The sequence below is a fragment of the Triticum urartu genome, chromosome 6A, assembly GCF_056163025.1.
Source record: "Triticum urartu cultivar PI428250 chromosome 6A, HENAU_Tu73, whole genome shotgun sequence".
Taxonomy (NCBI): domain Eukaryota; kingdom Viridiplantae; phylum Streptophyta; class Magnoliopsida; order Poales; family Poaceae; genus Triticum; species Triticum urartu.
The window spans coordinates 517,464,347-517,477,349 of NC_141878.1; the positions used below are offsets into that span (position 1 = coordinate 517,464,347).

Below are 13,003 nucleotides of genomic sequence, written 5' to 3' on the forward strand. Positions count from 1 at the left end.
GATCGTCGGTATCCAGATACCTTGTTCAATCTCGTTACCGGCAAGTCTCTTTACTCGTTCCGTAACACATCATCCCGTGATCAACTCCTTGATCACATTGTGCACATTATGATGGTGTCCTACCGAGTGGGCCCAGAGATACCTCTCCGTTTACACGGAGTGACAAATCTCAGTCTCGATTCGTGCCAACCCAACAGACACTTTCGGAGATACCTGTAGTGTACCTTTATAGCCACCCAGTTACGTTGTGACGTTTGGCACACCCAAAGCATTCCTACGGTATCCGGGAGTTGCACAATCTCATGGTCTAAGGAAATGATACTTAACATTAGAAAAGCTTTAGCATACGAAGTACATGATCTTGTGCTAGGCTTAGGATTGGGTCTTGTCCATCACATCATTCTTCTAATGATGTGATCCCGTTATCAACGACATCCAATGTCCATGGTCAGGAAACCGTAACCAGCTATTGATCAACGAGCTAGTCAACTAGAGGCTTACTAGGGACATGGTGTTGTCTATGTATCCACACATGTATCTGAGTTTCCTATCAATACAATTCTAGCATGGATAATAAACGATTATCATGAACAAGGAAATATAATAATAACTAATTTATTATTGCCTCTAGGGCATATTTCCAACAGGTAGCAACATCATCACCGTCATCACGTCGTCGTGTTGACGGAACTCTCCCGTGAAGCTCTGCTGGATCGGAATTCGTGGGACGTCATCGAGCTGAACGTGTGCTAAACTCGGAGGTGACGTGCGTTCGGTACTTAGATCGGTCGGATCGTGAAGACGTTTGACTACATCAACCGCGTTCTCATAACGCTTCCGCTTACGGTCTACGAGGGTACGTGGACGATACTCTCCCCTCTCCTTGCTATGCATCACCATGATCTTGCGTGTGTGTAGGAAAATTTTGAAATTACTACGTTCCCCAACACTATATAGATAGATCAATCTTGTAATGTTCTTTCTAGTTAAAATTTGGTCATCATGGTAACTTCGTGCACTTTGTTTGTGTCCAACGACCAGGCCAAGGCCACTTTCGGACCCAACTTTATTATCTCTTTGAGACATTTGATCTTCATCTATGTTCGCAAATATTTAGGTATCTTCTATCACATTCTTTGTTGTTCCCTGTGTTGTTAGGTTGATCGTTTCTATGGTGTCAGGAGATCTTGTCCAATCGCAAGCTCATGATGAGGACAACATTACCATGGATACAAGCACAACCTCCACTTCCTCCACATTTGATCATCAGTGGTCAAGAAATGTGATATGCTTTGGTGTTGTACAAGAAGTTCTCCCACGTCACTTTGGACCCTAGAGAAGTGAGAGATCAAGTTCCAGATGCCTTGAACTCAATTTTTAACCGCTAAAACAACATTGACTTCAAATGTTGATAACTTGGACCACTGGTTTAAAACTAAGCAGTCACATAGTTTGGCTAGATTCCATACAATAGGGAGCCCTCCCTAGCCGCATTGATTGAACAAATGCTTGTGACAGTCTGCGCACGAGAAGGAGCTCTCACCCCCGGGGCGACACTGTTTGTGCTGAAACAGACAAAAAAATGTTACCCATACACACCTCGGCTAAACATATTCCACGCCACAAACTCGATGGCGGGATCATGCCACAGAGCTAGCAGCGGATCATCTTAATCCTGAGTGGTGTTCATTCGGCCTTCGTGGTGCATCTCCTAGCAATGTATATTTTTAAATGGATGAGATTTATACATATATACACCCTTTCTAAAGATTTTTAAAGATCTGTCGTTGCTAAACTAAAAATAGTAAAAGAGAAAACATGACAAGCCTTGGTAAAACATGAACATGCGTGCGGATAGGATGAATCCAGTAGCAACATTATGACACTTGGATGTATGGTATCATCTTAAAGAAATGTACACATACGGATATTACTTATTAGCAACTAGATAATACCCCGCGCACTGCGGCGGGAATTCAATATACTTTCATGATAATTGATTATTTGACCATGATATTTTGAACAATAATATGAAAACTAAAGCTAAGAACATATATATTTTCTTGTATTTAATTACCAATGAGGTGGATCTTTTTTCATGCATGTTTGCATTTTTTTTGAACATCAGTACAAACACAAACGCTCATATATGCATGTTTGCATATTCATGCATGTCTGCACGATGAGATGTCATACACACATGTTGAGAAAAATATGTTTGCATATTGAGGCGTATCTTTTGCATGCATGTTTGTATGATGAGATGTCGTATATGTATGTTGAAAGAAATATGTTAATAGAGCTAATTATATAGATATAAAATATTATTAAAATTAAATAGTACTCCGTCCGTCCGAAAAAATTTGTCCCTCAAATGAATGTATCTAACATCAAGTTAGTGCTAGATACATTCATTTGAGGAACAAGTTTGAGACAATTTTTTTGACACGGAGGGAGTACAAGCGAAGCCAATCATACTTCACTCCCGTGAGCCCATACAGCCATACTACTATACTGCATGTGGCATGTGCCCCGCGCCCTTCGCTTCATATATACCCGGACACAGCCAAGCCAGCCAGCCCCAGCCAGCCCGCCTCGCTCGCGCAAGTGAGTGACACTCGTGACAGTTCGCACGCGCGCTAGAGCCATGGGACGTCGCACTCACGTCGTCCTCGCCGCCGCGGCGCCAGCGCTGCTGCTCCTCCTCCTCCGGCTGCACGTGGCCGCGGCCGCCGACCCGCCCTTCTCCTGCGGCGCGCCGTCGAGCGCCGCGTTCTGCGACCGGAGGCTGCCGATCTCGCAGCGGGCGGGGGACCTGGTGTCGAGGCTCACGCTTGAGGAGAAGATCTCGCAGCTCGGCGACGAGTCCCCGGCCGTGGACCGGCTGGGCGTGCCGGCGTACAAGTGGTGGTCGGAGGCGCTGCACGGCGTCGCCAATGCCGGCCGCGGCGTCCACCTCGACGGCCCGCTCCGCGCCGCCACCAGCTTCCCGCAGGTCATCCTCACCGCCGCGTCCTTCAACCCGCACCTCTGGTACCGCATCGGCCAGGTACGTACCCAACACACACGTGCTCGTGCAGTTCTCACTGCTTCATTTTTTACCTCGTCACTCTGCCTTTGAGGTCCATTTACGACCGAGCATTGTGGTGTACTCTCGGTCAAAGGATCTAACACCATCAGAAACACAAAGGAAGATGGCGATAACAATGCCGATGATCAAAGAACACGAGTGTGGTTTTCTGCAAAAAAAAAAAACTACTTTTGGGCCTAATTTCTGTTCAGAGGGTCATGGGGCACGAGGTTGCCCGCAAACCGGTAAACTATCACCAACCGGGCATGTCACTTTTTGATTTTTGAGCACCTTCCTACCAACTGGTACGAACGTGGTAGGTGCATGCAGCTTTTGGGCTTTGTCAAAACTCGAAAGTGTGTGACCTACCTGTAATTCTATGGTGGTATATGCATTGTTTCCTTCCACTGAGCTTCTAGAAGGAAGAGTACCACAATGCACACAAACAACACCCTCATGTGATTGGTATATCGTAAAAAGATCGAGACACTCATAGTGCTTGCAATGTATCTTACCGCGGTTCCAGGAACTAAGTGGTCACCACATGTCTATGCTATGTTGTGGGGGGGGGGGGGGGGCTCTTGTGTCGTCCGTGCACAGCCAAGTGGGTGGCTTCCTTCTCCGCTCCAATGGAAGCCCACATTTTCTACCTAAAAGTGTCGCCCGGTCGCCTTCATGTAGGTTATTCGTACCATGATGCAATATGTAACCTCAAACTGATATCAGTTGTCAAATTTTATGTGATTAGATCGTTCCAGAAAGTAGATATAGAAGATATTTGTTAACGAGCTTCGATGGTCATGCCTACATCCCTAAGGCATGACTATTTGTGCTTCTCACCATGTAGTAAATTGAAACTGCACATGCCGACAACAAGCCCGATATCAGACATATCTCAACTATTGTGTTATGGCCGGTTCGGCCACCCCTACCACGGGCGACCGTTTCCTTTACTTTGGGATCTTCTGTCTTGTAAGTTGTAACAACTTATTCGAGTCTATTTTGGCTCATCCGGTTTACACGTGCTCGACTCAAAAACCTAACTCTCCTCATACTCCAATCGTAACGGCAGCCCTATGCGCACATTCGACGCCAACTTCATAAGATGTGCTCGCGGCGGTCGTGCCCAAGACCACCATCGACGCGCAAGAAGGAGCACTCGCCACCATGTGGGTGCCGGAACTGTTACAAAAAATGCTACCTACACACATGTCACCTGAATCTTCATGGTGAATCTCCCGACGTTGTACATTTTTAAATGACTAAGATTTCTAAATATTTTTATTCAGAGCTAAAGATTTCGAGATATTTGGCACAGTTAAAATGGTAAAAAAACGTATTTTTATTGCATATTTGGAAATATTTAACAATTAATAACTAGCATGAAATCCCTGTGTCAACAGAGAAATTAACTTCCTACATGGAGCCGCTGTACATGTACTCCCTCCGTTTTTATTTACTCCGCATATTAGCTTTGGTCAAAGTCAAACTTTATAAACTTTGACAAAGTTTGTAGACAAAATTATTAACATATACAATAAGAAATCAACACCATTAGATTCATTATCAAATGTACTTCCACATAGTATAAATTTGTTATGATAAATATTTATATTTTCTTCTATAAACTTGGCCAAACTTTAGAAAGTTTGACTTCAGTCAACTATAATATGTGAAGTAAATAAAAACGGAGGGAGTAGATAAAAGTGGAAACAAAATAGTACTACTAATTAATTAGCAATCTCATAAATTTGTGTGTGTTTTAATGACATTATAATTTATTTCCTTTCCCGTAGAAGTGTAAGATCTCTTGTGTAGGCCTATACATTTTTATTGAGTGAAACATCTTTGACAGATCTCCGAAGAGGTACACTAGCCACCGGATTGATTTTCTTTTTATGAGCAACTTAAAATGACTCAAAATATTTGACACACATGCATCTCACCTGAACCTTCGTGGTGCATCTCCTAGCGGTGTAAACTTTTAACAGTCTTGCTAAGTATTAGTCGACTGAAACTTCATTAAGTCTCAGTCGATGTTATATCTGTGGAATCTTACATTAAGATCCGTGTAAAAGAAAATCAGTTTTTTCTTGCATGTCATGTCATTTGACCGAGGCTTGGTTAAATCTCAATCCACTGAGACCTAGTCCCACCTAACTTTAAAATGACCAATTTTTAAATATTTCTGTTACGTTCAAATATTTTCATTAAGGTTTTGCAAAATTTGACGCGGCTAAAAATAGTAAAAGCGTAGTATCACGGCGTCATAAGAACTCCACCCGTACGAGCCCATGCTCCCCTGTGTCGCGCCGCGCCCTCTGCTTCATATATAGTGCCCCTCGGCCCCCGGCCATAGCCAAGCCAGCCAGCCCGCCTCACCCGCGCATTAGAGCCATGGGACGCCGAGCACACGCCGTTCCGGCGGCCGCGGCGGCAGCGCTGCTGCTCGCCCTCCTCCATCTGCACGCGGCCGCGGCCGCCGACCCGCCCTTCTCCTGCGGCGCGGCGTCGGCCGCGCCGTACTGCGACCGGAAGCTGCCGGTCGAGCGGCGGGCGGCGGACCTGGTGTCGAGGCTGTCGCTGGAGGAGAAGATCTCGCAGCTGGGCGACGAGTCGCCGGCGGTGGCCCGGCTGGGCGTGCCGGCGTACAAGTGGTGGTCGGAGGCGCTGCACGGGGTGGCGTGGAGCAAGGGCATGCACCTGGACGGCCCGCTCCGCGCCGCCACCAGCTTCCCGCAGGTCATCCTCACCGCCGCGTCCTTCAACCCGCACCTCTGGTACCGCATCGGCCAGGTACGTACACACGAGCGCCGCCGTGTATTCACCTCGTCACTCTGCTTTTGAGATCCTGCGCCGTTCATCCGCACCGTTCGACGACGATGCCGGTGATAATAGACCAGGACTCCACTCCGGCAGCGTGCCTTTAGGCCTAATTTACGTTCACAGGCCATGGGAATTGAGTGCCGGATTAGTCCGCAAATCGGCCGGTAAACCATCACCAACCGGGGTTGATCTTTTGAGCACCTACGTAGTACTTGTAGCACGAACGTGGTAGGTGCATGCACGCTGCTTTTGAACTGAACTGAACGTGATCATGAACTGAAACAGAGTACCAAGTTGGCAAGAACAGAGCGCGCTCTGAACTGACTGAACTGAACTTGACGGGTCTTCTCTCTCAGGTGATCGGCACGGAGGCGCGGGGCGTGTACAACAACGGGCAGGCGGAGGGGCTGACCTTCTGGGCGCCCAACATCAACGTGTTCCGCGACCCGCGGTGGGGGCGGGGCCAGGAGACCCCCGGCGAGGACCCGACCATGACGGGCAAGTACGCGGCCGTGTTCGTCCGCGGCGTGCAGGGCTACGCCATGTCCGGCGCCATCAACTCCTCCGACCTGGAGGCCTCCGCCTGCTGCAAGCACTTCACCGCCTACGACCTCGAGAACTGGAAGGGCGTCACCCGCTTCGCCTTCGACGCCAAGGTGCGCATGCCGCCAATCTCTTGAATTAGATCCGCCGCTCGTCCGGTCCGGACGCCATTGATGACGGCATGGCCGAAGTATATCCTACTGTCTCTGGGGCGGTCGCCGATCGTCGGGGTGTCATTTTTCGGAAGTCTGAATTTGACGATGGTGCATGCTGTGCCAAAAACTGTCTTTGGTGGGCAGGTGACGGAGCAGGACCTGGCGGACACGTACAACCCGCCGTTCAAGAGCTGCGTGGAGGACGGCGGCGCCAGCGGCATCATGTGCTCCTACAACCGCGTCAATGGCGTGCCCACCTGCGCCGACCACAACCTCCTCTCCAAGACCGCCAGGGGCGACTGGAGCTTCAACGGGTAATAAGTAGCAAGATTTTCTTCAGTAAATTACTTCAGAAAAGACTGGCCTGAGAAAGGCTCACCGCCTCACGATTGCTCACTGACTGACGCTTGCAAGTTTCATCTCTGTTGACCAGATACATCACGTCGGACTGCGACGCCGTGGCCATCATCCACGACGTTCAGGGGTATGCCAAGGCGCCGGAGGACGCGGTGGCAGATGTCCTCAAGGCCGGTACGAGTTTTCAGTTCAAATGACGATTGCTAGATACACTAGTTGTCAACGGTACATGTCACATGACCTGCTACAGTTCTCAAAGACAAGTCATTCCTCTGGGCAGTTAGGACCAAGGTTTTGGTTACCGAATGAGGCAATTTTACCGAGGGGGGCGGGTAAATGTGGTTACCACGGTTACCGAGAAATACCAAAAAATACCGAGAATATTTCAAGCGAATTTTATAGTTAAATTTTGAATTCAAATAAGTGAATGAACGAATATTCAAACCAGAGACCTCTCAAAACAGGAACTAGGTTGCTACCAACATGCCAGAACCAACTCTCATGGCATTATTTAGACCCTACGTACTTTACTGTAAATCGAGTGTTTAAATTCAAAAATTTCAGAAAAATGGTATTTTTTGCTCGGTATGGCGATTTACCGAGGGGCACGGAAATACGCGGTAACCATGGGAAATCTTGAAATTTCGACCGGTAACCAAAACCTTGGTTAGGACATCATAACAACTTCATAAAAGAAGGGCAACATAAATTCATAATAACTGCAACATAAAGCATGATTCTCAGACAAGATAATAAGGCAAATGCATAGCGTTTAGGGTAGCTCACTAACTATAGTGAGAAGCTGGTTTTATGGAGTAGCTTTCTGTTTCTTTGGACAAAAAGAGAGTAGCTTTCAGTTGATTTGTAGAGTAGCTTTCTGTTTTTTGGAGTAGCCTTTTTGTGGCGTCTGCTAATTGGGGTACGAATCTACCGGTAATACTTTGTAAATATAAACTACTGGAGTATTTTGTAAATCAAATGTACTACGGTCATTTTTCTAAAACCATTTTGTAACCTGAAAACCTTGCAGGCATGGACGTGAACTGCGGCGGCTACATCCAGACGCACGGCGTGTCGGCGTACCAGCAGGGCAAGATCACGGGGGAGGACATCGACCGGGCGCTCCGCAACCTCTTCGCCATCCGGATGAGGCTGGGCCTCTTCGACGGCAACCCCAAGAACAACCGGTACGGCAACATCGGCGCCGACCAGGTGTGCAACAAGGAGCACCAGGACCTGGCCCTGCAGGCGGCGCAGGACGGCATCGTCCTCCTCAAGAACGACGCCGGCGCGCTGCCCCTCTCCAAGTCCAGGGTCTCCTCCCTCGCCGTCATCGGGCCCAACGGCAACAACGCGTCGCTGCTGCTCGGCAACTACTTCGGCCCGCCCTGCATCTCCGTCACGCCGTTCCAGGCGCTGCAGGGGTACGTCAAGGACGCGACGTTCGTCCAGGGCTGCAACGCCGCCGTCTGCAACGTGTCCAACATTGGTGAGGCGGTGCACGCGGCCAGCTCGGCGGACTACGTCGTGCTGTTCATGGGGCTGGATCAGAACCAGGAGCGGGAGGAGGTGGATAGGCTGGAGCTGGGGCTCCCCGGGATGCAGGAGAGCCTTGTCAACAAGGTTGCCGACGCGGCCAAGAAGCCGGTGATCCTTGTGCTGCTTTGCGGTGGCCCGGTGGACGTGACGTTCGCCAAGAACAATCCTAAGATCGGCGCCATTGTCTGGGCTGGTTACCCTGGCCAGGCCGGTGGCATCGCCATTGCCCAGGTCCTCTTCGGCGAGCACAACCCCGGTGAGATTTTGTTTCACGGTTCCACTCCACTCTGAGCAATTCTTGGCCGTTCTCCTAGGCTGTAGTACTGACTGTTGGACATGACGGATCGTCAGGCGGGAGGCTGCCGGTGACATGGTACCCGAAGGAGTTCACGGCGGTGCCGATGACGGACATGCGGATGCGCGCCGACCCGTCCACGGGCTACCCGGGCCGCACCTACAGGTTCTACAAGGGCAAGACGGTGTACAACTTCGGCTACGGCCTGAGCTACTCCAAGTACTCCCACCGGTTCGCGTCCGAGGGCACGAAGCCGCCGTCCATGAGCGGCATCGAGGGCCTGAAGGCGACGGCGTCGGCGGCGGGCACGGTGAGCTACGACGTGGAGGAGATGGGCCCGGAGGCGTGCGACAGGCTGCGGTTCCCGGCGGTGGTGAGGGTGCAGAACCACGGGCCCATGGACGGCAGGCACCCGGTGCTGCTGTTCCTGCGGTGGCCGAACGCGACGGACGGGCGGCCCGCGAGCCAGCTCATCGGGTTCCGGAGCGTGCACCTGCGGGCGGACGAGGCCGCGCACGTGGAGTTCGAGGTCAGCCCCTGCAAGCACTTCAGCAGGGCGGCGGAGGACGGCCGCAAGGTGATCGACCAGGGGTCGCACTTCGTCAAGGTCGGCGACGACGAGTTCGAGCTGAGCTTCATGGCCTGAGCCGGCAGCCGGCCGCTGCTGCTTCAGGAGAGGAGGATTTCGAGCATATATGCATAAGTGTAATCACCTAACTTATCTGAACGAGAGAATGGTAAATTAAAAGCGAGATCATCTTCCCTTTTTTTCACACTGTGTGTGGCAATGATGCGATGTACGGGTAATAGTAACAAATAACAAAATGGAACTGAGACATGTGCTGCAAGTGTACTCTCGAAAAAAAAAGACATGTGCTGCAAGCTTGCGATCGAGAGCGTAGAACGGACGAGCGAAAGGTACAAACGAAGCTATTATCATCTACAGTAGAAGCAACAGAAATCTGGCCTTTTTACCCCAACTTGGAAACTTGATCCGCTTTTCTCCCCCAATCATCTGATTCGACGGCGGCAAGTGGAGGCGTGCAAGCCATCGTCGGCAGTAGAAATCTTGACGCGGTGGGCGGCGGACGGACAGGACGCCGGGCAGATGGATGGCGAGGCGCGACGGGGACAACGAGCCGTGCGATGGGATTGGCAAAGAGGAGGGGGCAGCGCACCTTGTTTTTTTAGGGGAGCTCCTATTTCGCGCGTGGGGCGCTGGCAAAAATGCAAGCGCCCCTCATGGCCCGGCCATAAGCGGGAGTTGGCGCCCCAGTTTTTTTATCCAGTATTTTTTATTTTATTTTTACCTTTTTATGTTTTCCTTATTTTAAACAATTCGGGATATTAAAAAAATCAAATTTCAGGGAAAATATTCCATAAATCATAACATGTTCATGGTTTAAAAGATCATGATTTTGAGAAAAAATGATCACGTATTGAAAAAATGTTTGTAAATTCAAAAAATGTTCATCTACTTTTGAATTATATGAACATTTTTTTGAACTTGGTGAACAAAAATTTTACTCCCTCAGTAACAATGTTTTGGAAAATGGATGCAATTTTTTTGTATTCATTGATTTTTTTTAAAATGGAACAAAGTTTGAATTTGATGAACATTTTTTGAAAAAAAATATGAACAAATTTCGAGTTTGATGAACATTTTTTAAATTCTATGAACAATTTTTGAATTTGATGCATTTTTTGAATTTGTGAACATTTTTAATCTGATGAACAAAATAATGTTCGTGAATTTTAAAATAAATTCGCAAAGAAAGTGAAAAATGAAAGGATAAAAGAGAGGGGAAAATAGAAAACAAAACAAACAGGAAAAAAAAGGAAAAGATAGTCTAGGACAAAAAAGAAAAAAAAAGGTTTAGGGAAGGTTCTAGAACCTTCACAAAACCGGGCGAGAATGCATGTAAAAGTCTCGGAAAAACTGGGCCGGGCCATTGTGCGAACGATTCAGGGTGGGGGTTACGCGATAGGGCGCAAGACTCGCCAAATAGGAGCCGCCTTTTTTAGGGGCTTGTTCTGTGGATCGGAACTCGTAGCAAAGACATGCGTCAAGGGGGAAATGACCCGTCGGCCGCCCATGAGTTGGATGCGCGAGTACTCTGGATGCGCCGTTGGAGCTAGCGGTCTTGGCCTGGCCCTTTTTGTGCTAGAACCTTACTATTCGGTTTCGGGTTCTGGTCCTGTTGGTTTTGGCTTTTGCGTGGTTACCCTAGGTTATAGAGCGAAACAATATTATTATTTTAGCAAAGTACAAGATTTTGAAATTTCCTGAGGGGATAGTAAGGTTTTAAACACTTTTTGCCTGGTTTCTCATGGAAGCACGGGTTGTACTTCTCACATAAGCACTTATCATGGAAGCACAATTTTTTTCGTCTAGGTTTTTCCTTCATGGACGCGGGATGGATGGCAAGGCGCGACGGACGGAAGCACGGGTGTGCTTCTCATGTGCCATCATCAAAAGTACAATTTTTTCCTTGTAGGTTTATTTAATATTCATTTTGTGGTTTTTCCTGACTTTGTATTTTTTTTTAGAAAAATCAGTTTTTTATGGAAAAAAATTCGTTGAAACCCGTTTTGAAGGTCTCGGCGCGAGGAATCCAACGGTGATACCAGCTCGGTATTTGAACGCATGGTTCAAGAGATAATTCTTTTTTTGTATAAACATATCTACGAAAAAAAGAAAAGTCCTAGTTTATGAGAAGTGGCGCATTAGAGCGATCTTTGCAAGGGTTAACCCTTAACTAGTGAAACTTGTTTTTTCGTTTTTTGTTGTATTCTTTACAGGTTTTCATGTTTTTAACATTCATTTTTTAAATCCCAAATCTAAAAATAATTTGATTTTTAAAAATAGTTTTGCATTTATAAATTTTTCACAATTTCAAAAAGTGTCTGCACTTTTCTAATTAAGATTAGTTTTTTCGAAAAAACTGCATTTTCAAAAAAAAACTCAAATTTTAAATTTGTTCACTTTGTGAAATAAATAAGATTTTTTTCCTTTTTCAGAATAAAAATGGGGAAAAGCTCGATTGAGAACCGAAATGGCTTCACACACGACACGATTGGATGATCTGCGAACAACACACAGTGTGCATGCATCAGCTAACAGGAAAACCAACTGCCTCCTGCATGTACGTGCGCTACTGATGCTGCCACATGGGATCGTGCGCACGTCGGATGCAATTTCGTCGTGTGTATAGCATCGCTCATTGAGAATTGGTAAAGCAGAAAGAAAAACGTACGCTAGACTGTTCCCTCGCACAGGAAAGTGACACAGTGAGCTGGGCCATTAGCAGCCGCTCCGTGCGTGACACAATCAGAGCATGGCCAACGGCTAGCTTGAGAGGTGATGCTCCGCAGGCCACCTAGGTTCGGATGCCACCGTGGCAATGAACTGACAGCCTCAAGGTGGCAGGTGCTGCCTGCAGAGGAGGCTGGTGCTTCGATGAAAAGCAGAGTAGGAAAAAGAGAAGAGAGAAAGAAAGAGAGAAAAGGGTGCAGCGAGTTGGGACGAAGACATCAAATAGTGACTCATGCAGGGACCTCTGAGGCAACGCGTGGGTTGGGTGATAGTTAATGGCCCTGTTTGGATCCCTAAATTAGAGTTGGTTTTAGTTAGTTGGAGCTCAAATAACCTAAAACTATTTAAAAATGATGGGTTAGTTTGGATTAGTTGGATCTAACCCATCCAAAAAACTAGCTCACACTAGAGGGGCTTATTTGGGTTAGTTCTTCTAGGCCCACTAGAAAAAATAGTAAAAAAAAGTTACCCCTTCCATCCAAACAGGGTCCAAAGTAGTCAAATGATTGAGAAAGAATATTTATTATCAATCTAACCCTACCATCCAAACGGCTTTTTGATTAGAGTTAGTTTAGGGTTAAAATCTAACTCTAACTTTTAACTGAGTTAGAGTATCCAAACAAAGCCAATATCAGCGATGCCGCTAGCCCTCCTATCCGATGTGTATGTACGGGAGCAGCACCTTCCTGCTGCCTCCATTGTACATGCTCTTAGGAGCTCCCCAGCGGGACAACTGTGCAGACCTCATTGCTCATGTCATGTGTTCACTACTCAGTTCTGAAAAAACAATGTCATGTCGTACCCAGTAGACCGTCATTTGCAGCTGCTAAACTCCACGCAGATGGATCGAACCACGTGCTCCCGTCCCGGCAAACGTGAATCATGCGCCCCGGATCAACAGT

At 47.7% G+C, this 13,003-nt stretch overlaps 1 protein-coding gene across 2 annotated transcripts; it reads left to right on the top strand.

Moving 5' to 3' along the window:
• The first annotated feature begins 2,569 nt into the window (after positions 1 to 2,569).
• LOC147966027 (Glycosyl hydrolase family protein) lies at positions 2,570 to 9,558 on the top strand. 2 transcript variants are annotated; one of them, XM_087528570.1, is made up of 6 exons: positions 2,570 to 3,049; positions 6,253 to 6,552; positions 6,739 to 6,908; positions 7,028 to 7,125; positions 7,982 to 8,746; positions 8,842 to 9,558. In XM_087528570.1, the coding sequence occupies exons 1-6, from the start codon at positions 2,648 to 2,650 to the stop codon at positions 9,429 to 9,431; spliced, it is 2,325 nt and encodes a 774-aa protein (XP_087384696.1). In that variant the 5' UTR covers positions 2,570 to 2,647; the 3' UTR covers positions 9,432 to 9,558. The 2 variants fall into 2 exon arrangements, with proteins under 2 accessions (XP_087384696.1, XP_087384695.1); XM_087528569.1 differs by lacking the exon at positions 2,570 to 3,049 and adding an exon at positions 5,415 to 5,866.
• The last annotated feature ends 3,445 nt before the right edge of the window (positions 9,559 to 13,003 follow it).

Excerpts from the sequence above, each read along its gene's own strand:
- LOC147966027 (XM_087528570.1), top strand. The coding sequence starts at position 2,648 with ATGGGACGTCGCACTCACGTCGTCCTCGCCGCCGCGGCGCCAGCGCTG. Across the intron at positions 6,553-6,738 it reads GCTTCGCCTTCGACGCCAAG|GTGACGGAGCAGGACCTGGC; the intron begins GTGCGCATGCCG and ends TTTGGTGGGCAG. Across the intron at positions 8,747-8,841 it reads CTTCGGCGAGCACAACCCCG|GCGGGAGGCTGCCGGTGACA; the intron begins GTGAGATTTTGT and ends ACGGATCGTCAG.